Source organism: Geotrypetes seraphini, chromosome 8 (assembly GCF_902459505.1).
Source record: "Geotrypetes seraphini chromosome 8, aGeoSer1.1, whole genome shotgun sequence".
Classification (NCBI taxonomy): domain Eukaryota; kingdom Metazoa; phylum Chordata; class Amphibia; order Gymnophiona; family Dermophiidae; genus Geotrypetes; species Geotrypetes seraphini.
The window spans coordinates 155,047,974-155,075,580 of NC_047091.1; the positions used below are offsets into that span (position 1 = coordinate 155,047,974).

Genomic DNA, 27,607 nt, shown 5'->3' on the forward strand with positions numbered 1-27,607 from the left:
ATGGTAATTCAAAATCTTCACATTTTTTTCCATGGAGTATTAAAACGTTGGATATGTGTTTGAGTGCTATGTTACGACATAGAGTGCATTCATTATTGTGAGTGATATGTGTTTGTACTAAATCTTCAATAAGGTATTGTTCATATTTTAGGAAAAGCTCATTCATATTTTGTAGGGAAGCAAATATGCAGATGTATGCAAATAATTCCCTTAGTTGTTTAGGCATGCTGTATTGCACTGCATCTTCCAGAGTGCTGTCCCACACTTTATCATCGTTAATCAGGCCTCTATGTTTTGCAGCCTCTTGGAAAGTGGGGTAGATATTTCCATTTACTGTTCTCAGATGTTCAAAGGATTGTGCACCTGAAACATTGAGCAATAGTAGTCGCAGAGAGTAGCGTTCTGGATCAGATAGTAAGTTCACAGAATACACGCGTCCAATAACTTTTTCAGCACCCCGTTGACGTAATTTCCAAGTGCAATGGTCAGAGTCAAAGACATAGTGTGAAGGAATGTCTGGGTATAATATAGTCCTTGCTTCTTCATGGTCTTGATTTAGTTTGAACCAAGCTGTCAACTGAGTATTGCGTTGTGAAGCTATCTGTGCTGCGGCAGAAATATTATTTGGGTTGAAAAATATACTTTGTTCGTCTGGAAGATGTACTGCTAATCTGTGTATGGTATGTGATTGATAATGCATTTCAAATCCATTCAAACGCCATGCTGCTTCTGGAGCACTCACATATCTTGAATTAATAAAAGTTTTAATTTCATCATGATTTAAACTACCGTGTTCTTGAATGACAACATTTGCACAATCATGACCTTTGTATACATATTTAAAGAGGTATTTGATGCTTTTCACAGAAGCACAGACTTCAACATTAATGTGGCAATTGTACTTTAGGGCTAGATATGGATTATATGGTACAACCCAACTATTATCAATTGTCTTGCCATTAAAATTTGAAATTTGGCCTGTGTTTTGTCTTCTGTATTTGGGATAACCATTAATATTTGCAATAGTTTGATGTTGAAATGGTTTTGGGTAATCCTTAGTGCATTTGCCATTTGTCATACATGGAGAATTAAGATTGTGTACGCCACATGGTCCATGAATCATATGTTTTGTTACAATTGCATATAAGTGAGGATTGTTGGTTATATTTGGAATTTCTGCAGATACAATTTTGTCTATAAGTTCTTCTGTTTTAGGTTTATTTTCATCTTTAAGAATGAGTAGTATATGTGCATGTGGTAATCCCCTTTTTTGAAATTCAATCACATATACAAAGGCTTTTGTTGTGCCAAAAATTTTTTTTTTAAAGATATCATTGATCAGTGCTTTTAGTTTTATGTGAAATACTCTTGAAACTAAATCTGGGCGTGCATCAGCAGTTTGACCATAGTGTAAGTTTTTAACAATTTCTTCCCATTTTGGGTTGCACGTCATTGTAATGAAAAGATCAGGCTTGCCATATTTTCTGACAATTGCCATTGCATCTTGATAATTTTGTAGCATGTTTCTGGGGCTACCTGTAAATGAGGAAGGTAAAATGTAAGTTTTTCCAGGAATTAGGCCTGCATCGTTGGCTTCATTAATTAAATAGTCCATTAATCCTGAGTATTTTTCTACTCTTAATTTTAGTTGATTTTGGCGTGCGTAATTTAGTCTGTTAGCTTCAGTTTTGACATATGCATCTACAATATATTGTTGTGTAAGTCGGCCAGCATGTAAGAAGGGATTAAATTCATCTCTGATGGAAAGACGATACCCATAATATTGCATTTGTGTTACCCTAACTCTAGGATTTCGAGATTGATTTGTTAAGCCTACTAAGGCTTGTGGTCTGTGCTGCAAAGGTATGTCAATGCCCCAGCTTTGATCCCCATATGGGAAGAGTAATGGGTAAACCATGGGTTCCAGATTAGGATCAAGGACACTAATTTTTTGTGTTATCCTTTGTGTTGGGTTGTCGGCATTTGGTTTGCAGTGTATAAGGAGATCTCGTTCAAGTGGTGGTTCTCCATCATTATTTTGAAAAATAAATGCAACTTCATTATGTGTTGGTGCGTTATAGCGTCTTTGATCATTTTTACGATCTTGTACTATTGTCATAGTGACCTCCTTAGTAACATTGCCTGTTGTGATGGTATCATCTTCATATTCTTTTTCAACCTGTTGCAACATTTTACAGGCCTCTGCAAATGGATTGTATTGTGACATAAGTGTGCTTAGTGTGTGCATAAGTTCTGGGTTTATTCCTGAGTTTTGTGAAATGTGCATTCTCTGTTGTGCAGCTTCTGAGGGATCTAAAATATATAATTGTGCATATTGTCTGTTTTGTCCCTCTTGTGGATGCAGTGTGCCTATTCTGTGACAAATGGAACCATGTATGCGGAAACAGTATGGGCCATGGCCAGGAGGTGGAGTAATGTTTGCTCCCATGGAGGCAAATGCTAGGGCACTATTTATAGAGCGTATATTTTCAAAAAAATTTTTACTATAATGATGTTGCCTGGTCATGAGTTGCTGGATGAAAGGATTGGTAGTAATTTGAGGAAGATATACTTTTCCCTTTGAGCAACACTGTGAAAATTTTAAATCTGAAGGTCTTTCTGCTTCAAAATGTTTAGCATTACAAAAGTTGCAGATGTGATCTAAATATCCACATGTGTGTGTTTGAATGTTTTTTTCATAAATATTTTGCATGTCGTTTATAAGTGCAATTGGTTGTATTGCGGTCATTGTATGTTTTATATGGGTTTTTTTTTTATGTGAGATATGTTTTATAATGGGTTTGTATAGGTTGTTTTGTTGCTGACTTTGTGATTGTTGTTCTTCTGAAGTCAGTGTTGCTGTAGTAGATATTTGGGGTTTTTTTTGTTGTTGTGCAATAAATATATTTTTTCGCCTTTTTTTTTCTGTTTTGGCATGTTTATGACGCAGTAATTGATGTTCTTCTGGAGTTAGAGTTGATATTTTAGTTCTTTTTCTTTCTGTGTCTTTTAGACGTTGGTTTTTTTTTTTTTCTATAGATATAATTGTTCGTTTTTGTTTTTCTATTTTGGCATGTTTTATACGCAGTGATTGCTGTTGTTTCGGAGACAGACTGGCTATTTTATTTCTTTTTTGTTCTGTGTTTTTCTGACGTTCTTTTTTTTTTTCTTCAATAGATATACGTGATCGTCTTTGATGTTGTGTTTTTGCAAGTTTCTGACGCAGTGATAGTTTTTCTTCTAGAGTTAGAGTTGCTCTTTTTTTTTTTTTTTGTGCTGCATTTTTTTTTCGTTCATCTTCCTGTTGTTGCACAGTTTTATTTTTTCGTCTTTGTTTTTCTCTTTCTGCCTTTCTCCTCTTTAATTCTACCTGTTGAATTGAGTGTTCTTCCTGTAGATGTCTTTTTTTAAGCATGTTGTATTAATTTTTGAGAATGTTATTTTAATTATGTTTGTTTAATGCGATGATTGTAGTAATGGAATGTTGTTGCTATTGATTTTTTTTGATCCACTAATTGGTTTTTTGTTGCACAATGAGTGCTCACAATGGTTGTATAGGCTAACTGTGGCAGTGGTTGGTTTTGGTACACTGATTGTTGGCAATGATTGTGTAGGTTTTTTAATTTTTTGAACTATTTTTTTAGGCCCCTTCCAACAACACCTTTCCCCTGAAACCAAAGCAAGATCACTACCTATCCCAACCAAGCACACCCCGTTCCTTACCAAACACACCCCTCCCCTAAAAGCAAAGCAAGATTGTTGCCTATTCCCCTTCTCAGCACACTCTGTTTACTAATTGCTTCCCAGAAACAAAAGGTTTTGGCTTATCTGAGAAGTATCCGTTTTTGTGAATCAGCTCTGACAGGGTCCAATGCAGGCTCTTTGTAGCGATATAAAAAATGCCACACGCACACCGCCGTAGGCTTCTTAGTGAGATGTAGGAAACAGCCACACACAAATATCAGCAGGTGCTAGAAGAGATGTGTAGACTTAGACATTGATAAATTTATTTATTTGTGTAAGTCTGTCTTTCTTTCTCTGCTTCCTTTCTTTGTGTATGTGTGTCTCCCTGTTTGTGTGTGGTTTTTTTTCCCTGGGTGTCTCCTTGGCCACTGTCTATCTCTCTCCTTGGTCGCTGTATGTTTTTTTGGTTTTTTTTTTGTCTGTCTGTCTCCTTGGCCTCTGTCTGTTTGTGTCCTTGGTTACTGTCTATTTTGATTTATTTATTTTGTTATTTGTTTGTCTCATTGGCTTCTGTATGTTGATATATGTATTTCTCATTGTCCACTTTTTGTCTCCTTGCCTGTTATTTGATTGTCTATATTTTTTTAGCTGTCTGTCTTGCTGCCCACTGTCTATCTGTCTATCTCCTTGATTGCTGTTTATACGCCTTTGTTTAATTTGGTCTGTCTCTTTTTTTGCTGCCTGTATGTATTTTTTTGCTGTGTGTCTCATTGATCGCTGTATGTGTCTTGTGGTTATTTTATTTATTTTGCCTTGTCCACTGTATGGTTTTTTTGTATTTTTTGCTCTATGTCTCCTTGCACACTGTCTGTCTGTGTATGTCCTTGGTCGCTGTTGTTTGATTGTCAGTATTTTATTGTTCTCTGTGTCCTTGCCCACTGTATTTTTTTTTTTTTTGCTGACTATCTCCTTAACCGTTGTCTATCTGTTTATCTCACTTGGTTGCTGTTTGGTTACTTTTTTCCCTGTGTATGTACTTGTTCGCTGTCTGTCTGTGTGTTTGGTTGCTGTATGTCTGTATATATATTTTTTTACAGTCTAACTCCTTGGTCACTGTATGTGGGGGGGGGGGGGTTCCTGTATTTGTCCTTGGGCAATGTATGTTTTGTAATTTTTTTTCAGTCTTTCACTGCCAACTGTTTGTCTTTCTATGTGCTTGATCGCTGTCTGTGTGTGTTACTTATTTTGGTCTGTGTCATTGGTCGCTGTATGTTTATATTTTTTTGCTTTCTGTCTCTTTAGCCTTTGTTTGTGTGTATTTTGATAGCTGTATGATTGTTTATTGTTTTGCTGACTGTCTGTCTTATTGGCTGCTGTATGTATTTCTCTAACCCCCTGTCCTTATGTGTGTGTGTGTGTGGAGATCTCAGAGGGATGTTAGAGTAATGTAATGTGTGGAGAAGTCAGGGGGCTTTGGTGAGAATATGGAGCTTCTTCCACCTACCTTTTTTTTCTTTATCAGGAAAGTTGAAGAGAGTAACTTCAAAGTTGCACAGAGAAAGTACTAAAAAGTAAATTCTCACAGAGTAAATGTTTAAAAGTCGTAAATTGGCACAGAGTGAATTGTGTAGGTTAAACCGGCACTGAACACTCGTTGTTATGCGAACGTGCGCATGCGGAAAATTGCTTTGACAACCTTGGAACACGCATGCTATTAGCTCGAGGGAAATAGCTTTGACAACCGAACGCGCATGCTATTACCCCGACGGGAGTTTTATATGCAAACTTGCATGGGCTTTGTTTAGGTGAAAGGAAGAACTACATACCTGTTTAGCTCGTGGTTTTAAAGTTAGGCGGCCAGGCCAGGTCTTCAAAGCAGCTGCAGCCGCGGGTTTAAAGTTAGCCGGTCAGGTATTCAGAGCGGCAGGGGGAGGCAACCGGGTAAAGCGCCGTGCCGAGTAGAGGAAGCAAACGCCGTGGCAGGAGAGCAGGGAGTGAGTTTTTCCTTTGCGTTTGTTTGGGGGGGGGGGGGTTTGAACAGGAAGTAGAGCAGAGGCGTGATTGAGCTGTTCAGCTTCCCCTATCTGGGCAAACCGCTCTTGCGAAAATGTAGTGAAGTGCCGCGTGGGGCCGTAGAAAGAGCGGGGCATGCTGCAGTCTTGGCGGCCACGGACATACGGCAGGGGGAGGCAACCTTTTGTAAAGCGCCGTGCCGAGTAGAGGAAGCATTGATTGAGTTTTTCCCTATGTGGAGAAACCGCCGTGGCAGGAGAGCAGGGAGTGAGTTTTTCCTATGCGGTTGTTTGGGGGGGGGGGGGTTCTGAACAGGAAGTCGAGCAGAGGCGGGAGTGAGCTGTTCAGCTTCCCCTATCTTGGCAAACCGCTGTGGCGAAAATGTAGTGAAGTGCCGCGTGGGGCCGTAGAAAGAGCGGGGCATGCTGCAGTCTTGGCGGCCACGGACATACGGATCACGGAAGCACGCTGATAAGACTGCGCATGCGCCGCTTACGGTTTTATTATATAGATACATCATCCTCCAAAAGTAAACTCAATATTAGAAATTAAACTTTCAGCAAAGGTTTCTCTTTAATAAAATCTTCCACCTGGGCTGGATCAAAAAACACATATTTATCACTTCCATTAAATCAAGCATTTACATGGGAATTTCAAAAAGAAAGTAGCTCCGACTGCCAAAACCTTGGGCTTTAGCTGAAGGAACTGTTTCCTCTTGAACTGAGTTTGTCTAGAGACATCTGGAAAAATTATCACCCGTTGACCACAAAACATCTCTTGTTTTTTCAGGAAATATAACTTCAAAATATCTTGTTTTTCAAGCTCTGTCTTAAAGGTCATGAGAAGAGTTGCTCGTTTATCAATTATGTCTTTAGATGACTCCAAAAACTGTGATACATTCAAACTATCAGGTAACACTATTCTATCCATTCCACCTTCATCTACCTTTTCCTTGGAGTCTCTTGAGATGTAATATAGGTTATCAACCTCAAAGGTCTCCACTTTAGTATAATGTAATATCTCCCTCAAATACATTCTCAAGAGCTCCATCGGAGAAAGGTAATGTGTGATTGGAAAATTTAACAGGCGAAGATTTTTAACTCTGATAGCATTTTCCATTTTTTCTAATTTAGCATGTATCATCATACTATACTTAAAAGGGTTTATGGCAGAAAGCACTCGGCATCCTGTACTAAGTCCCAAATGTGCACTAATCGTGCACTAAAAATACATTTTTGGGGGTTGAGCAGGCGTGTCTGCATCAATCAGTTAGGGGGGTCTACATAACAGCTTATTGATTAGTGCAGGATTACCAGATGAGCCCTTACCAACTAGGAAACTTATGGTGTTAAATGCTGATATGATAATTTGCTTTTAATGGCTGTGTAGCACATCCCATGGTAAGCCCTTTTAAGCTGCAATAAGCACACACTAGTACTTATCATAGCTAAGTAAGAGGAGCCTTATGTAAAGCTTCTTCTTAAAAAAAAATACACTCCAGATCACCAGCTGTAAATAGTTTATTTTTATTAAATTAGGGACCACCAATTAGGGGAGGCCATACCCAACGACAATACAGAGCTCATCAGTCATATCTCAAAAGGGTACCATAGTGTTTAAAGAGATGGCACCAAATATTTAATGTTCTATGATTTCTCATTTATTTTACGATTAAATGTCAACCACAACTGACAAGCTACAGATTTGCAACTAACTCAGGAACTATTTCCAATGCTCTTTATTAGGTTGCAGTTGCAGTACTTGGAAGAAGCAAATCAGTGTTGGTGAAATAATGGCATTCACACACAATTGCTCATTTACTTTTTAGCTCAGATGACCTTGGTTAGGATTCTTAATCCAATATAGAACATAAACCTGACAATTAAAGTTAGATGGAAGAACAAGACTTTGAAACTAAATAACGCCACATTCTTATACCTGATGTCTAAGCCAAAGATACTGTGCACAACGTAAATTCATGTCTTCTAGCTGTAACAGGATGTCTCTGAAGACATCATCATTGTTCAAGAATTCTGTCCAAGCAATTCCACTAAAGTTGACATGAGAAGACCAAAACGAAAAAAGAATCATTAGATATACTTCTGGGGTAGCAGGACAATAAAAAATTACATTTTAGAAGGAAAGAGGTAGCCTACTGATTATAACAAAGGGTTGTGTGGGAAGGCCTGATGGTTTAGTAGCAGTGTTGTATATATTAACGTGCAGAAAAGTCATAGGCCAAGGATAGGAAATGTTGCAAAGGCAGCATCTACAACCCCAAGTAAAGAAATTTCAGCAATTATTCACCAATGTCAACTATTGGCCAGAGTCTACATTAACATAACCGGGATTTGAAGGCAGTTAAGTTCATTAAAATCAAATTGAAGACTTAATGGGATGCCTGGGCTGGATTGAGAGGGTATAGTCTATGCAGCTGCAAATGGAAAGTTACAGCACTATATCCCAACAAAGGCAAATTCCAGTTGAGAAGAAAGAAATAAAGAATGGACCAGGAACCAGAAGACTTGGGTTCTATTCTATTCTGGGTCTTATTCTGCTTTGTTCTTTATGGAATCTGAGCAGATTTCAGGTATCAACTGAAATGCTGAGAACCACAAAAAACTATAACAAAAACCAGCTAATTAACAAAAGCTAATTAACTAAACTTTAAAAAATGGAAGGAAAAAAAAATACGATTTTAAAAAGTCACAAAAACGAATGTAAATTTCTATTGCTATATTCTGTATAATATACTTATTGTAGCTCAGGGAAGTCACTTTGGAGCCCTTTTACTAAAGCTTAGCATGCACTAAGACCCAGATTCTGTTAATGGCACCATTTTCGGCGGCCGTCTGAAAAGCAGCCTCTGATTGTGTGTCAATTATGCAACTGCACCATTTACAGAATTGCAACTTTTATCAAAGATAGGCGCCGGAAATATAGGCCAGTGTTTTAAAGGCCTACATTTCCGGAGCCTACCATTTACAAGAATCACATCTATGAAGGTGCCTTAAAATGTCTAAGGTCATTTCTGGCGTTAACCACGTCTGTTCCGACCATAGGCATTTTAAGGTGCCTCTGTAGATGCTATGAAGGTGCCTACATTTTTAAAAAAAGATTTTTTAACTTTTTAAATTGGTTTTACTGATTAAGTTAGGTGCCTAACTTATGGCACTATTTATAGTACATGAGCCTAAGGGCTCCTTTTACTAAGGTGCGCTAGTGTTTTTAGCGCGCACTGTAGATTAGCACGTGCTAACCCCCATGCTATGCGTAAAAACTAATGCTAGCTCAATAGTGGCGTTAGCGTCTAGTGTGCGGGACAATGCAGCGTGCGCTAAAACTGCTAGCGCAGCTTAGTAAAAGGAGCCCTTAGTGCCATGTAGCCCATAGGTATAAAGTAGGATATGGAACATTTAGCACATACTAAAGTCTGTTAGCGAGTGCTAAGCTTTAGTAAAAGGACTCCTTTATTTCCCCATTGCCTTAGGTAGTCACTTATATTGAAAGGATCTGTATAAATGCTGAAATTAATAAAATTAATAAGAAGGTGCTATGGAGGAAGATTTCTGTTCATCCAAAAGATATACAGTGGTACCTCGGTTTACGAGTGCACCGGTTTGCGAGTGTTTTGCAAGACGAGCAAAACATTTGCAAAATCGGTGCCTCGGAAACTGAGCATGGCTCGATTTACGAGCACCCCCCCCCTGCCTCGAACCGATACCCCCCGCCACGATCCGACCCCCCCCCGACACAATTGGGCACCCCCCCCCGCCGCTTCTTACCCTCATCTGGGCACTCTTGAAGATCGGCCCTCGTCTGCTGGGCCTTGAGCATCTGAGCATGCTCAAGGCCCAGCAGACGAGGAGTCTGATCTTCTAGAGTGCCCAGATGAGGGTAAGAAGCGGCGGGGGGTGTGTGTGTGTGCCCAATTGTGTCGGGGGGGGGGGATGTCGGATCGTGTCGGGGGGTGCCCAATCGTGTCGGGGGGGGGGGGGTCGGATCGTGTCGGGGGGAATGCCGGTTCGAGGCAGGGGGGGTGCCGGATCGCAGGGGGGGTGCCTGATCACAGGGGGGGGCCTTCGAGGGAAGCAATGCCGGTTCTCGGGGGGGGGGGGAACACATCAAAGCGAGTTTCCATTATTTCCTATGGGGAAACTCGCTTTGATAAACAAGCATTTTGGATTATGAGCATGCTCCTGGAACAGATTATGCTCGTAATCCAAGGTACTACTGTATATTGTAACTAGCATATAACATTCAGGACCTAAAGTATAATTTATCAACTGCCATCATATGCTGTACCAGGAGAAGCAAGATTTTAAAGGGGTATTTTTAAAGGCTTTTTCATGAGTCTATTTCAGCATACATTTGTAAAATGCTGTTGCCCCCAACCCCTGTAAAAGTATGTGTGATAAGAATGTGCACAGGCATGTTTGGAGATGGAGTTTGGGCATGTTTACAATTTATATGCATTTTTTTAAATACATGGAGGGGAATAATCGAAAGGAACGTCTAAGTCATCCAAAGTAAAAACCAGCTTAAGAAACATTTTCAAAAAATACGTCCATAATTATTCTCCGTTTTGAAAATTGTCTAAGTACATGTCCTGCCAATCTTATCGTCCAAGCTGCTAAATCGTTCATCTTTATACCACATTTTCATCCAACTTTTCGTCCAAGTCAAAAACACCTAGAACAAGCCCTGTTGGACATGGGAGGGGTCTGCAAAGTGATGGACTGAACACCCAGACAAGTTACCTAAATAGTGGGGTACCTTTCAGGGCACTGCTGTGAATGTCACAAAAAGGGTGCCATGTCATCATCTCACTACAGCTCCCTTATAGGTCATGGTGAGCCCCCCAAACCACCTCCAGAATCCCCTAGACCCACTTATCTACTACCCCAATAGCCCATATGGCTACAGAAGCCACTTATATGCCAGTACAAAAGGGTTTTGGGGGTGTATAGGGGAGTGCACATGTTTCAATATCAATGCAGTGATTACAGGGGCTTATGGGCATGGGTCCTCCTCGCCATGGGTCCCTAACTCACCCCCAAGATGACTTAAGATGCCTCTGTGCAGCACAACTTGGCTTTCCTATGCCAGGCTGCCAGGTGATGATGTTCTGGAGGCACAATTTTCAAGTTGTGATTAATATTTTTATAGGGGTGGGGTGGTCGGTGATCACTGGGGTAGTGTGTAGGGGTCTGTAGTTTGTGTCTGCAGTGCTTATCTGGTGACTTTAGGTAGGTTTTTGTGACTTAGACCATGTTTTAAATGGTCTAAGTCACAACGTCCAAGTTCCATCTATGCTGTGCTGTATAACTTTTGGTTATACATACAATACGACTAAGTTTAAGCCTGCCCACATCCCACCCAAATCCCGTCCTCGACACTCCTCCTGAAACGCCCCATTTAGCTATGGTTGTTCAGCAGCACTGTGAAGGCCTAGGTCATTTTTAAATACATCTAAAACCCAGTTTTATTATCGGCACTTGGACATTTTTGACTGATGATCGCAAAGTGCTGACTTAGGCCGGTTTTTGGACATTTCTCTCTTTTGATTATGAGCCCCATAATGTGTACAATTATATTAGCTCCCAAGTAGGTGTGTTTATGACCTCCTTTTAACCACCATTTCTGCAGGTTTGGTGTTGGTATTTTGTAAAAATACAAGTGTCTTTCTTAGGTGACCTTTTATAAAATTAACCTCAAAAATCAATAAACAAAGTTCAGCCTCATTCCCTTGTATAGTGAGTTTTTCTATTGAATCAGTACCTATGATTTGGTACTTAAAATATACTATATTTTTCACTCCATAAGACACACTTTTTCCCCCCCCCAAAAGTGGGTGGAAATAAAAGTGCATCTTATGGAGTGACTATAACCCACCCCTCCCCACCCCCTTACCTTTAAATTCTGGTGGTCCAGCAGTGTATCAGCAGGAGCGAGCTTTCTGTGCTCCTGCCCCTCCCTCGCTGGACGGCTGCCTCCTCATTATGTTGGGGCCAGCGGCGCACAAGGCAGGAGTGAGCTTTTTGTGCTTCAGCTTGGCCCTGCACCGCTCCCTGAATGGCTGCCAACAGTTCTTGCGAGCCCAGTGAGAACTGATGGCAGCCATTCAGGAAGCGGCGTGGGCCCAGGCTGGTGTGTGAAAAGCTCACTCCTGTATTGTGTGTTGCTGGCCCCAACATAATGAAGAGGCAGCCGTCCATAGAGGGAGGGGCAGGAGCGCAGAAAGCTCACTCCTGCTGATACACTGTAGACCACCAGAATTTAAAAGTGCCTGGGGGGGGAGGCTGGTACTGCCTGCCACTTAGACCTTACTACCACTTAGACTGTCCTGACCTACCACCAGAGGGGGGACAGGGCACAGAACCTGGCAGTGAGAGGGGCTGGTTACATAGCCTGGTAGGGCAGGGAGGGAAGGGGGCTGGGTTCAGAGCCTGGCAGGAAAGGGGGCTGGATGCAGAGCCTGGTGGGGAGGGGGGACAGGGTGCAGAGCCTGGCAAGGAGTGTGGGGTTGGGTGCAGAGCCTGGCAGGAAGTAAGGGGGCTGGGTGCAGAGCCTGGTATATATTAGTACACAATTTGGTTTAGAATGTTTTTTTTCTTGTTTCCTCCTCTAAATCTAGGGTGTGTCTTATATTGCAAAAAAATACGGTAACTAAAAAGTGTTTAGTGCAACCTAAATTTTTCTGGTCCAAATGCTCCATAAAACGTAGTTAGTCGTGCTTGAGCTCGTAGTACCTGTATGAACAGAAAGAATAACACTTAAACTATCATTTTTGCAGTATTTTCAGGAAAATTAGATTATCATTTTTTTGTTGGCAACAAATAGAATTAAAACAGAACAAAAAAAACAACCCCTTATTTATTGGACAAAATGCAATACATTTTTGATTAACATTTGAAGGCAATACCATCTTCTTCAGATCAGAAATGAACAAAATGTTGGCAAATGAATCTCACCGGGAAAGTTAGGGGGATCTCTGTTAAGTCCTGTCTGGTGGGTGCCAATATATTTCATTTTAACTTCAAAGATCTTACATTCCTGGACTGTTTGCTCCTTTTGACCTTTAGTTGCTTCTTATATCTTGATCACCACCAGTTTTAGAGAGTTTCTAATGCGGATGGGGGGTTGGGGGGAGTTCAGTTGCTTTGTGGCTCTTAGTTTCTTGGTTCACTTTGATTGAGGGATTCCTGTGGCACCACATTCTTTGTGGGTTCTTCTGTTGGTCAGGCCATTCGTGGGCCAACTTGATCTTGGGTAGTACTGGTCAGGGTAGGGTTCGGGGCAGCTAAGGATTTTTGTCCCCGGAACTGGGAGATTTGCCCGCATTGTTATCTACCTGGTTTCAGTACTTTTGGAGCAATCAGGGGGGAAGGGGGGGAGTTTGGAGATGGACCTCAGGTCTGACCCAGCGGAGGCATTGCTTATGTTCTTATTGATGAAAATGTTTGATGACTTTGATCACTGTTCTTTGATTGTGTAGCCCGGTTGGGCAGCATTGTACGTTATTTTTGTCATCAATAAAAAATGTTTCAACATAAAATGTCCTTTTGGTATTCTCACCATAAAAGTCATTGATGCAGTGCCCTGGTCTTACAAAGTGCTCTCCCACAGTGCTTAGCTTTGTGGTATTTATAGTGTCTGTGCAGGTTGATTCTTCTCTTAAGCATTTGGCCTGTCTCTCCAAAATAGCATCCGTCTTCACAAATTTTGTACTGAATAAAATACACTACATTTGGAGATAAGTTTGTGTAGGATTCCCTAATGTTGAATATTTTTCCCATGTGAGTGACTTTGGGATTTTATTATATGTGTTGGCACAGTTTGCTGCATAGTATATTGTAAGGACGTGTTTCATTCTTTTCTTTTTCAGTTTCTTTTGGGAGTTTGCTCTTCTACTAACTTTTGCTTCACATTCGAGGGTTGTCCGAAGGACAGAACTGGTGATCTGGGAATTCTCTCTTTCAGTAATTCATCTTCCTGGAGTAATGTCTGTAGATCTTTGTTCTTCTCAGTTTTTACAGTTCTGGATTGTATATCACTACAAGAGGTACTCGCTCTTTGGTTTTCTTTTCTTTGTACTGCAATATGGTTTTCCAGGGTTTGAAGGGTAGAGGCAATATTCTCGGAGATTATTTTAGGGTTGTAGCTTTTTTGTTTGAAGGATTCAGTCAGGATTTTTTAGGTGTTTATCACTGTCTCTTAAGTCAGAGCAGATACCATGGTATTGTGTGGTTTAGCTGTGCATAACAGACTTTTTTGAATGTGAAATGTGCAAGCTGGGACTATGTAGGTAACTGCATCTGTCAGGTGGCTTCTCGTAAATAGATGTTTGTATTAGAGAGTTGCACGGGGACAGAAATCCCACCCGTCCCCGTCCAAATCCCACCCGTCCCCGTGAGGAATTCCTCCGTCCCCACCCGTCCCCGCGAAGAATCCCTCCGTCCCCACCCGTCCCCGCGAAGAATCCTCTCCGTCCCCACCTGTCCCTATAAACTTTAGAAATAGTTATTTCATTTAATTATGCTACTGAATTAAAGGCTCTGGTAGAGACCCATTTACAAATAAGCAAAGACAGTTTATTAATTTGGAAATATTAATTGGGAAGAATACATACTTTGTAAATGGGTTTCTACTAGAGCCTCTAATGTAAATATAAAATATAAATACTCAGCTGATGAGGACCCCCAAGCTATGTCAGCTGAGGACTTCCTCTGAAGGTGGCCGGTGCTCCCTTTTGCCAAGCTTGGCAGGCAGCAGTAGTGTCCCTGAGTCACAGATGCTGGCACCTCAGTGGCTCATGGATGCTGCCAGCGGTTGCTGTGCTTGGTGGAGGGGAGTTCTGGCTATCTCTAGAAGAGGTCCTCTGCTCGCATTGCTTGGGGATCACCACCAGGCCACAGCCACAGCCAGGGGTCAGCAAATACTTCAACTACACTGTAGAAATAAAACCAGAAATGCATTTCCTTTTCTTTTGAACACAATACAAAGACACTATATACATGTCCCAAAGCTAACATATTTTAGTCAATACCGTTTTTTACCTTTGTTGTCTGGAGACTTATTTTTCCATCAAGTTGGTCCCAGTTTCTTTTTTCCGCTTTCCCGTCCTCTGCAAATTCTTCTGTTGCTGTCCATTGGTTCCTCCTACCATGGTCCAGCATTTATCCCTTTCTCATCTTTCGCCCCAGCCCACCAGTCCCATGCCCAACATTTCTCCTTCTATCACCCCTCTCCAGCACCATGCCACATCTCTCCCTCCATTCCCTTCACCAATACCGGTGTCGTTTATAGAATCCAGCCCTAAGGGCCAGATTCTATAGATGGCGCCACTTTTTGCAGTTGCCTTTCAAAAAAACAGCGCAGTTTATAGAATCATGCCTAGCAATGCCTATACAGACTTAGGCGTCGCTAGGTGTCCTAGATCTAGGCATCGCTCCAGTAGGTCAGTTTTTCACTTGCCTAATTTGGCGGCACCTATGTCGGACACCTAAAAACAACTATGTCAACCATGCCTACTTTTTAACGTAGGCGTCGTTAGGTGTCCCTAGGCATTGGACGGCGCCTCCACTTAGGCGTTGCTAGGCTTCATAAAAGGTCAGCGTCAAACTCTTAAATTGCTTAATTTATGTTTTGGATTGGCTGAAAACCAGCATGGTCAATTACAATGCCAATTAAAGAAATTAAGTTCTGCGCGGATCCTAAACTTAGGCATCGCTAGGCAGCTGCGATTAAGGCGCCCAACAGCACCTAAATAGGGCGCCATTTATAGAATATGGCCATGAGGGCCTGATTCTATAAAGAGTGCCCTAACCATGGACACCTAGTGATGTCTAATTTAGTTCAGCATTAAACTAAATTGTTTTTAATTGGTTTAAATGACATGGCAATTAACCATACCATTAAAAAACCGATTAAAACAACATTATTTTAATTATCAATTTATATTGTGTGTGGATATCCATGTGGCACCTAGCAAAGTCTAAGTCGAAGCACCCTCCAACGCCTAACTGAAAAGTAGGCGTGGTTAGCGGCGGAGAATAGGCGTGGTTGACTTTGGCATCGCTAGGCACTGTAATTAGGCACCGGTAAATTAGGTAAAACCTGGCCTTATATACCTGCGCCTACCAGAGGAATGGCTAGGCACTGCTAGGCATGATTCTATAAAGTTAGGCACCATTTATAGACTCAAGCCCTAAGGGGGCTAACGTTAGGCACCTAACTTACTCCCCCTTTTGCAACACTGCAATAGCGTTTTTTAGTGCAGGCTGGCGCTGCTCACGACGCTCATAGGCACTCTATGAGTTTCGGGAGCAGTGCAGAGCATTTACTGTGCCGGCCTGTGTTAAAAACTGCTACTGCAGTTTTGTAAAAGGGGGTTAATTAGTAAACTGGCTTCAATTATTAGCTTTAAAAAGCTCTTAACTGAAAAAAAAAATAAAAGTTAAATGGGCAATAGGTACCTATCTTCTTAGGCAAGATTCTAGAAAAGATAGGCACCTAACTCCAAAGTAGGCGTGTTTAGGAGCAGAGAAGGACTTAGGCGCCACTAGGCATGATTCTCTAAAGGACTTAAGCGCCTATAATTTAGGCTTTTAAAACCCTGGCCTACATTGTAGGCACCTAAGTGTGAGTGACAAGAGATAGGCACTTATCTTTTTAGACACCATTTACAGAATTCCCTCCTAAGTGTCCTGCACCTCTTTTGCTGAATTATTAAAAAAACATCAGGCACATAAATCAAAATATCATACATTTTTTGATCTAGAACATGAGCATTCATCATATCATGTTTTAATAGCCACAGAGTAAAAGGATGAATAAGCAGAAGGCAAATAAGTACTGAGCTTGGGATGAAGGTGGGAGAGATTAGAATTCAGTGCCTTATATCATGCTTTTTATGCAAGATGGCTTATTATGGTCTGTAAATTTTTTCGATGTATATTGTCTTAATGCTTTTTGAAGGAATCACTACATCAAATTGAATAAATGAAATAATAAACTCTAATAAGACTGGCATTGGTTTAATAAATCACCTCTATTATGGATAATGGAAACTCATCACTTGTTGTGGTAATCGTTCTGTCTTCTTTTTTCTCAACCTGAAATTGATATTAAAATACATTAGAAATGATAATATTTTGCACACCCTAAGGCAGTGTGCCTTCACAGCACGTGCCCAAGAACACTAAACAACACTGAACTCTGGCTTTTATCCTCCATCCCTTTGATAGCCTACTCCAGCAAGTTTACATATCATGCAGACAGAAAACACATCTATTTCTGCAAAACATGACAGCTTCTTTTCATAGCAGTCATGTACATTTTAATGTGGATGATCCTCCTATTTCACAAGAATGACCATCTCCAAAAGGTAGGATATACTGTGTCTTATAGTCATTCTGAAACCCAATAGGAAGAGACATATTTTTCAACTACAACAAATACTACATAAAACCTTCTGCTGTTCGTCTTTTACCCATCACTAAGAGTGTGCAGAATAAACCCAATCTATTTTATACTTTAACTATTGCTATAGTCACCACTCATCTCCCCCATATAAATTTTATTTTTTTTGCACACTCACTCAAAAGGACCTACAAAACTCAGAGACACTCTGCCAATATATTATTCTGAAAGCAAAGGACAATGTAGGATGTAGTGTAGAATTAGAATGCAGTTATAATTTGAGAGGAAAATTTTCTTTTGGCATTTTTCCAAGCAGTACCCAATGGTAGTTACATCTTCTTTTGTTAAATAGGTATTGCAGAAGGATTCTGCTACCTGTCCTCCTTTTATTTATTTATTTAGATTAGATTTCTATCCCATTCTCCCGGGAACTCAGAACAGGTTACAATTGACATTCACAATAAAATTACAGGACAAAATTTTCTCCCTGCATCAATTATTCAACTTAAAACAGGTGTCTAGAATCTGCCACTGGAATTCTAATTTAACCTATAAAAGTGTTTAGTGCTGGAAAATGGGATTCTAAAAAGGTATGGGTCAATAGTCAAAAGCACTACTACCTGGATAAGTGTTGCTGACCAGAATATTCTCCAAACACTCAAAAAATTCAAAAGTGGGAACTCATGCACTAACTAGCTAGCTAATTAAAAACCCAGTTCCCAACCAAAATATAATGTTAATATTATATGGGGTCCTCAAACTGGAGCACAAAACTCACATATTGTTATTCAAACGAGATATGTTCTTCCAAGTCTATATTTTTGACTGATGGGTTAGGAAGAAACTTATAGAATTATATTTTGACTGACTACAGAACATCAGATCATCATCTGTATATGTTTCACAGTAATATCGGTAACATATTTTTCTTCTAATGATTTAGATAGACTAGATCCTGGACTTTTGTAACAAAGATGGCAAATTGAATTGAAGATTTAAAGGAATTCACTGGGTGCAGTTTGGGACTCTTTATGGATCCAATGATTGACAAGGAAAAGCAGGAAATATTATTGCTTATGATGGAATCTATACTCCAGTCAAATAATGTTAACATTATATTCTTGGTGGGGAGTAGTTTTTGATTTGATTTTTTTTAGAGACCCAGTGCAGTCTCAGAACTTATCAGTCTATTATCCGGATAATTTAAAACAGCATTTTATTTGTCCTAAGTTATTCAGATAATACACTAAGGGGTCCTTTTACTAAGGTGCGCTAGTGCGTCTTAGCGCACGCTAAATGCTAACGCATGTAAACACATCCATAAGATATAATGGACGCATTAGCATGCGTTAGCATTTAGCACATGCCAAGATGCACTAGCGCGCCTTAGTAAAAGGACCCCTAAATATTGCTACTGTTTGGAAACGTTCTAGTGCAGTTTATCATAGCCAGATATTCAGCACCAGCTATTATTACCTGGACAGTGGCATTGAATATCTAAATAATGTTTGACCACCATAGCTGACATTTTAATAATAAGCTGACTGTGGCAGTGAATATTGACCAGGTAGTTCTCAACTAAGAATAGTCATTGCAATGTAAATAGAACACCTAAAAAACAACTTCATTAGAATACTTTACTAAGCTTAAAACAAAAGGAGCTTCTCCGTGTACAAGCAGTATAAGGCAGTCGCACCTGCTCCCTAGAGCAGACTTTTCTGAGCATGTCTGAACATGCTCACAGAACATGTAAAAAACCACCTCATTAAAGTACAGAATTTTGCTACGCTTAAAACAAAAGGAACTTACTCTGCCTCTTGCATAATTTAGCATTTCCTGAGCTGTTTCAAATGATGGCCAGGGTGCATTTATGCAGTATTCCACCACAAAGTGATCATCCTGATAAAAGGAAAAAAAAGTTATACGATCAAGATCTCTCTAAACACTCTCCTTTTAAAGGCTATTGCACCTTGCAACACATCTACTTTATTCCCTTTTATTTCCCCTTTCTTCCTTTACCTACAAAAGCCAATCCTTACAGCGCTCTCACTTAGTCACAAAAAATATACAGCCAAAGGGCTTTCTGAAACAAATTTTAATCATCCAGCATAAGTAGATATGAATACCTTTATCTTTGGTAAGTTTGCTTTTGATTCATCCACCAGCTCTTGCCAAACAATTTGTCCATAACTTCCTATAGAAGCAGAAGCCAGTCTTTCCAAGACCACATTCAGTTTTACTTTGTAGACAAGCTATTGACAAACAATAATTTTTTGCAATTATTACAAGCATCTGTTCAGGATTTATTTTGGGAGACTTAACTGCAAGGCTATAAGTATAGATTAAACTGAAAAGAAAGTACATAGTCCTGTAGTATCTAACTTATACAGGATGACTTCATTGAGATCTCTTCCAACAGAAATGAAACAAAACAAAGTAAAAAGACTTAGGGTCTCTTAACAAGCTGAATAGTGTAAATGCACCGAAGCCCTTAGGGATTGAATGGGTTTTGTTGCATTTGCCACAAGGCACTTGCTACTGCAGATTGATAAGAGAGGCCCTTTTATCTGTTATATGTTTAATGATATGAACAGAACAGACAGGTTTCTTGGGAAGTGTCCCCATATCCCTCCCTCTTCTGTTTCCTCTCCAGGGCTGACTATCTGCTTTGGTAAAAACTGAGAAATTGGAGGACAGCCAATAAGGATGGGAGGCAGAGCGAAAGAATGCTAATGAAGCTCCCTACAAGAATTCTTGTGAGAAGGGATTGACTACCTGCATGTTCAGGAATGGAGTGTCTGTCTACCAGAAAGAAGATTATTGAGGTAAGAACCTAATCTTTCCATCTTTAATTAAGCTTTTGAAACCTTCCATTCTTTATATAATGAATGTATTAACAAGCGTTTCCTGCACCTGGAACAATAGCTTAATGGTAAAAGGAGGCAGGACAGGCGAGGACAGGTCCTTACTGCTGTACCCATCATAATCCCATAGCCCTCAAAGCAAATGAATGGAGTTTTTTGTAATCAGCATCCTTTCTGTTGATCAAAACTTTATCAGAGTTTTGATCTTATCACAGAACTAAATAATCCATTTTTCATAAATCCTCTAATCAATTTTACCTCAACATCCAGTCTAAACAGAACTGCGAATTTCTCAGCATCATCAAATTTGCGCTTGTGAAGTAAGCGACTTAATCTAGAAAAAAAAATACAAGCATTCTAAGGAAAGGTAAACAAACAAGGAGCATTTTATTATTCCCTTTTTCCAAAATAAATACCTGTTTTCTGGTAATGCTTCTGTTAAACATCTCATTACAAGCACAGATGATGTACTTTCCTGTGACCTAAAAATAATCCCAGAAGTAACGCATTCAAATTTTTAAGTTAAGATTTCAGAACTGCACAAAGCCTGAAAGGATGCAAGAATACATTACATACCCTTCTTTATCTTCATCTTTTTCTTCCAGAAGGTATATTGTATCCTGCCAAAAGATTAGCACTTATAAGAGACAATATATCTATAGAAAATCAACTCAAATTTTCTGTTTTGTACACCCTAGATTTTATAATATCTACTGTAGTTTTCTTGTGAGTCAAGTCAACATATCCTTATTTTCAAACCAACCAAGCAAGAAGTCTATAATACAGTAAATATTGGGTTTTATTTGATGTCATGTGTAATTCAGGTCTTTAAATCATCAACTTGACAGGTTTATTTATGAAACATCTATACAAAAGTCATTGTAAATAGGAATATATTACTTGCTGGATCAGAATATTACCGAGTAATATGCCTGTAAGGAAAACAATTGAGCCCTTCAGAGTAGAGGTCTGCACGGGAACGGGGATCGCGGGAGTCCCGCAGGAATCCCACGGGAATCCCCCCATAACCCACGGGACTCCCACGGGGATCTCCCTCTGGCCCACGGGACTCCCACACGGACACCCCTCTAGCCAACGGGATTCCCACGGGGATGGAAGGCTTTGGAGGAAGGGTTCGCCCATATAATATAATGGACATGTCAGCCTTAGTAAAAGAGGGGGTTTATAAGTTAATTACCTGAACAGAAAACAAAAAAAGGGTTCCACCAAAGAGATTCCACAAGGAAAACAGCAAAAGAAACTGTGGAATTGATGATTCCGTCAGAAGTAATTGCTGCTTTTTATGGGGATGGGTGGGAATAGAGGTAATTCCTTGTGGGGATGGGTGGGGGGCGGAGAGGATCCTGACGGGGACGGGTGGGGATGGATAGGATCCTGGCGGGGACGGGTGGGGATGGAGAGGATCCTGATGGGACGGGCGGAGATAGGTGGGATTTCTGTCCCTGTGCAACTCTCTACTTCAGAGCAAAAGTAGGCATGCCTGCTTTTTGCACAGTACATGGACATGGCTCATCCTTGTTCTAGACTATGAAGACAGTAGTGAGAGCATAAAAGAATTGGTTAACTGTGGACATGGTTTGGTTTTTATTTTTTTAGGCCAAAGAGACTATGAATCAATGCAAAGCTGAAATTATGCAAAGTGGGCATGGGATGTTTTTGCTCTGAAAGGTTCAAACAGTATTTTATACCATTAAACCCATGTGGCATTTTTATTCAACTTTATTTATCAGTACTTGGATTAACACTAAGTTTATGATCTTTACTTGCTTTTTAAGTACTGCTTATCATTTGTCCTATCAAAGGCACATTGGTGTAATAAGACAAACAGTATCAATGACTTAATGTAGAGAACAAAAATCACAATTTCCGAATGTGTACCCATAGAAACCTACTGTACTGATTCCAGTCTGAACTAGTGTAGAAACTTTCGATACTTCCACAGAATACAGCAAGGTCATTGTGGGTAATGAATAAACACAGAGGTTTTTCATCTGGGAGGGGAAAAAAAAGTAAAGTAAAAAACTCTGTGGTCTCTTTATAATGTTCATTATCTAAGAGTTTTTAAGAACAGACTTGTAGGTTTACATTCAAACTCAAATTTTTCCCTCAACGTTTTTTGTCGAGGTGAAGGAAGGTGAAATTAGACTTACTTGCTAATTTTCTCTCAGTCCCTCCAAACTGGCACAGATGAATAGGTTGTGCACTTTTACTAGCAGGTGGAGAGTGGAGACTGAGAATTCTTGCCTTTTAAGTTAGCTACTAATAGGCTGTGCCATTTCCTTTAGAGTCAGTCTTCAACTAGACAAGCAGAAAAGCAGTATCAAACCATTAAAAGAAACCGCATTAAATGTCCTCTCAGCATTCCTGGTTCACCAGCTAGCCCAAATGTTACTGCACATGATAGTAACAGCACTCCCTTGTTAAAACTTTTTTTCCCCCCCTAAATGTTAGAAACAAAAACCATGAACAAGTGTATATCCCGCAACAAAAAAATACACCTCTTCTCTTAGAATACTGAGTGTAACCAGGGGTGGGTTCTGTGCAGGTCTGGAAGGACTAAGAGAAAGAAAATTAGCAGGTAAGTCTAAATTTCACTTTCTCTAGCATCTCTCCAGATGGGCACAGATAAATGAGAAGTACCAAATCAGTGACCATTAAGGGTGGGACCCAGTTAGGCCTGACTGCAGCACCAGTGCCCTGAAGGATATGTCCTGTTGAACTTGCACATCCATCCTATAATAATGCATAAAGGAATGCAAAGAGGACAATACCATCAGCTTACACATGTCCACTGGCGGTACTAAAGCACACTCTGCCCATGAAGTTGCCTATTCCCTGGTGGGAAATGTGGCAATGTGGGAAAAGACTTATGCTGTAGCAAATAGACTGAAGCTATAACCTCCTTAATCCAGTGCACAATAGTGGAAGTGGATGAGTTGGCAGCTGAAGAATGTGAACCACCCTTAAGAAATGGATAATGTACAGATGAATAACCAGCCGGCAGCCCTGAATGATACCTCTGAAAGCAGACAAGGCTGCTACTTGGACCCTCAAGGAAGACCAGGAGAGATCTTTCTCCAGACCCTCTTGGAGAAAATCCAAAAAATCCGGGACAGATGCCCGAACAGAAACTAGAGATCAACTACTACACTAGTCCTCAAACACATGCCAAACTCTCACATAAGCCAAGAAGTGGAAAGTTTCCAAGACCCCAAGTGGATGTAAATAACATGGTCCGAGTAAACATTCTTCCTTAGACATGACCTCTCAAGAGCCATGCTGTAAGACAATATGGAGCCAGATCGAAGATGTGAAAGGAACCTCGAGAGAGATTTTCTGAGAGGAAGGCAAAGAGGTGGCACCACCCAAAGGTGAATCTGGTCCCTGAACCACGGGCGACGTGGGCAATTGGACGCTATGAGAACTACCTGGCCAGCATGATGACTGATGCAAAGGAGAATCCTATTAGAAGCTAAGAAGGAAGCACTTACAGGAAACTGTCAATGGGTCAAGGTTGCAGTAGGGCAACCAGTGCTTCTGCCTGATAGTCCCGCAATGACTGAAAAAACAAGGAACCTTGGCACCGAGACATCGCTGTCAGGTTTAGAATCGGCTGACCTCATGTCTTGACTATGATGTCAAAGGCACTAATCCCCAAGGTCCATGCTCCAGGATCTATGAGGTGTCGACTGAGGTAATCTGAATAAATGTTGTATACCCCTGCCACATGAGCTGCCAATAAATCCTAGAGATGGACTTCTGCCTACTCCATCAACAATGCGGTTTCCTATGCCAACAGATGACTTTTGGTGCCCCCCTGCCAATTCATGTATGTCACCATTGTCGCATTGTCCTAGAGAATTCGAACTGCCTTGTCTAGCATCAGATCGCAAAAAGCCAATAGCGTCAACTGAATTGCTCTCATCTCCAAACAATGAACTATGTGGACTCCTCTGGCGATCACTGTCCTTGTGCCAACTGGCCCAGACCTTGTGCCCCCCCAGCCCGACAGGCTGGCATTCGACATCACGACCATCCACTGTGGCTGCTCGAGACTCCTGCCCTGGAATAGATTGGTGGAACACAGCCACCACCGAAGACTGCATCGAGCCAAACCCCTCAGAGGCACCTGAGCCTCCAGTGGATGAATTTGCAGAGACCATCTGGTTAGAAGAGCATATTGTAAGGGTCTCATGTGGGTACAGGTCCACTGAACCACCTCCAATGTTGCTGCCATGGACCCCCAAAACTGAAGGAACTCCTGTGCTGAGAGACATAGAGAATGCAAGAGGGAACAAATTTGATCCTGAAGCTTTGCTATGCGCACCGGAGGGAGAAAAACTCTTGCCAAACTGGTGTTGAAGCAAATGCTGAGGTACTCCAGATGCTGAGTGAGCTCTAGGTGGCTCTTGGGAAAATTGACAACCCAACTCAGCGATTGGAGCAGCTGAACGATGCAGTCCATATCCATCAAACTCTCTTGATGGGATTTTGCTTGAATCAACCAATTGTCCAGATAGGGATGTACCAAAATCTCTTCCTGATGCAATGCAGCGGCAACCACTATAGTGACCTTGCAGAAAGTTTGAGGAGCTGTAGCCAAGCCAAACGGAAGACATGAAAATCATAATGCTTTCCTAAAATCACAAAACAAAGGAAATTGTTGATGAAAAGATCGAATTGGGATGTATCAGATTGAGTGACATGAGAAACTGTTTTGGTTGAACCTCCAGGATGACTGACTTAAGAGTCTCCATATGAAAGGAGGGTACTTGCAATGCTCAGTTGATCCCCTTGAGTTACATCCAAGGAGCATCCAAGTTACATCCAAGGAGCCTTCTTTTTGGACACCACAAAATAGATGGAATATTGACCAAGTTCCACCTCTGCGTGTGGTACAGGCACTATGACCCTGAGTTTGATCAACCTCTGCAGGGTCTGGTGAACTGCCTTTGTCTTGCAGGAGGCCTTACACAGTTACAAAATAAAGGCATCTGACAGAGGCTGAGTGAACTCCAGAGCATAGCTGTTGCAAATGACTTCTTCTAACAGCTGCTGTTCTGAAGTTATTTGGGTCCATCCCAAATAGAACACCCTTAATCTTGCTCCAACTGGCAATTGAGGATGGATCCAAATTCCCTCATTAGGAAGGGCGAGAGGTGGTCAAGGAGAACATAAGAATTGCCATACTAAGACGGACTGAAGGTCCATCAAGCCCAGCATCCTGTTTCCAACAGTGGCCAATCCATTGTCTTGAAAACACTTAATATTTGCAAAATTAAAATGTTCACAGCATAGTCATGTTTTATTCACTTTTCCACCTGTTAAAGGTTGTTCATACAAAAGATATCTTCAACAGCTTTTGTAATTTCAGGCTGCAATTTGGGACAAAGATTTTAGCTGTTTGACAGCCAGCTCTACTTTCTATCAACATTTTAGGAAACTGTTGAAGAACTATTTGCAAAGTTTTTTTAAGCTTAATGTTTTGTATTTTCACTGTGATTATTCAGTTTTTCATCTTTTGCTAACCACATAGAACATCAAGGTACTGCAGTACATAAATATATTTTATATTATGTTTTATGTTATGTTAGGTCAGGTCTAGAGAGCTGCACGGGAACGGAGATGACGGGAATCCCGCGGGTTCCCCCTTCGGGTCACGGGGATCCTATGGGGACGCCCCCTAGGGTCGCGGGGATCCTGTGGGGACGCCTCCGAGGGTCACGGGGTTCCTGCGGGGCTGGATGTACTAAGTCGCGCGGCTTTTCTCCCTACCTGAAAGCATTTGTGGAAGACAGAAGGGGGAGAAGGACGCTGACAGGACATGGGGAAGACGGGGGGTGGGAGAAGGACGCTGAAAGGACATGGGGAGACAGAGGGGGAAGAAGGACACTGAAAGGACATGGGGAAGACAGAGGGGGGAGAAGGACACTGAAAGGACATGGGGAAGACAGAGGGGGAGAAGGACGCTGACAGGACATGGGGGAAGATGGGGGGGAGAAGGACGCTGAAAGGAAATGGAGAAGAGAGAGTGGGGAGAAGACGCTGGCAGGGAAGAAGACAGAGATGCCAGACTATGGGGGGAGCGGAGGGAAGAAGATGGGTGCCAGACCAATTTGGAAGGGGGGGAGAAAGGGAGAGGCACAGTAACAGAGTAAATGGAAGACGCAGAAGGAAGAGAGACAGTGGATGGAAGGAATTGAATGAGAACATGAGGAAAGCAGAAATCAGGCAACAAAGGTAGGAAAAGAATTATATTTCTTTTTTTTTATTTTGCTTCAGGATAAAGTATATTAGTTGTGTTGATAAAAATTTATAAACATTAGAGGCTCTGGTAGAAACCCATTTGCAAAGTATGTATTCTTCCCAATTAATATTTCCAAATTAATAAAGTCTTTTTGCTTATTTGTAAATGGGTTTCTACCAGAGCCTTTAATTCAGTAGCATAATTAAATGAAGTAACTATTTCTGAAGTTTATAGGGATGGGCGGGGACGGAGGGGATTCCTCGCGGGGACGGGTGTGGACGGAGGGATTCCTCACGGGGATGGGTGGGGACGGGTGGGATTCCTCACGGGGACGTGGGGGGGGGACGGGTGAGACTTTGGCAGGGACGGGTGGGATTTCTGTCCCCGCGTAACTCTCTAGTCAGGTCCCAAGTACCTAGCTAGCTAGATCCCAAGTAGTAAAACAGATTTTATGCTGCTTATCCTAAGAACAAGCAGTGGATTTCCCCAAGCCATCTCATTAATGGCCTATGAACTCTGCTAAACTAACTGATTTCACCACATTCTCCTTCAGTGAATTCCAGAGTTTAATTACATGTAGTATGAAGAAATATTTTCTCTGGTTTGTTTTAAATATACTACTTAGTAGCTTCATCGCATGCCTCCTAGTATTCTTGGAAAAAGTAAACAGGTGATTCATATCTACCCTTTCTACTCCACTCAGTATTTTATAGACATCTGTCATATCATCCCCAAGTTGTTTCTTCTCCAAGCTGAAAAACCCTAGCCACTTTAGCCTTTCCCTTTTATCATCGTTTTCGTCACCCTTCTCCACTACATCTTCTTGAGTTACGGCGACCAAAATTGTGCACAGTATTCAAGGTGTGGCATACCATAGAGTGATACAAGGGTATTATAACATTTTCATCTTTGTTTTCCATTCCTTTCCTAATTCCTAACATTCTATTTGCTTTCTTAGCTGCCACTGCACATTGAGCTGAGGGTTTTAACGTATCCTCAATGATGACACCTAGATCCTTTTCCTGGGCAGTGACTCCTAACGTGGAACCCTGCATCACATAACTATAGTTTGGGTTCCTTTTTCCCACATGCATCACTTTGCACTTGCTCACATTAAACGTCATCTGCCATTTTGAATCCACCAGAATCCCGACTGCCCTTGCGAGCCCCTTGAAAGGATCGAGTATGTTGAAAATACCATTCCTGAGACGCTGAACCGACTACCAGGCCTATAACACCCAAACGCATGAAAACAGCCCCTTGTGGAACTACTTTTCCCAACTTGCCTGGGCTTATCCTCCAGAAATCTAGGAACCTTGGACTCTCCTAGACTCTGCACCAGTTTGTCCAAGTC

The 27,607-nt window shown here is 41.1% G+C and overlaps 1 protein-coding gene across 3 annotated transcripts in view; it reads right to left on the reverse strand.

The window, feature by feature from the left end:
- The window catches only part of KNTC1 (kinetochore associated 1), a 262,047-nt gene that overhangs the window by 182,605 nt on the left and 51,835 nt on the right, over positions 1–27,607 (reverse strand). For 2 of the 3 annotated variants that reach the window (XM_033954525.1, XM_033954526.1), the window contains exons 13-21: positions 21,899–21,997; positions 20,562–20,605; positions 20,402–20,467; positions 20,244–20,319; positions 19,248–19,373; positions 18,931–19,020; positions 16,749–16,814; positions 12,388–12,449; positions 7,636–7,747 (exon numbers count right to left, since the gene is read on the reverse strand). In XM_033954525.1, the coding sequence (XP_033810416.1) occupies positions 7,636–7,747; positions 12,388–12,449; positions 16,749–16,814; positions 18,931–19,020; positions 19,248–19,373; positions 20,244–20,319; positions 20,402–20,467; positions 20,562–20,605; positions 21,899–21,997 (741 nt within the window). The remainder of the gene's footprint in view (positions 1–7,635; positions 7,748–12,387; positions 12,450–16,748; positions 16,815–18,930; positions 19,021–19,247; positions 19,374–20,243; positions 20,320–20,401; positions 20,468–20,561; positions 20,606–21,898; positions 21,998–27,607) is intronic. The other variant, XM_033954527.1, reaches the window with a different exon arrangement.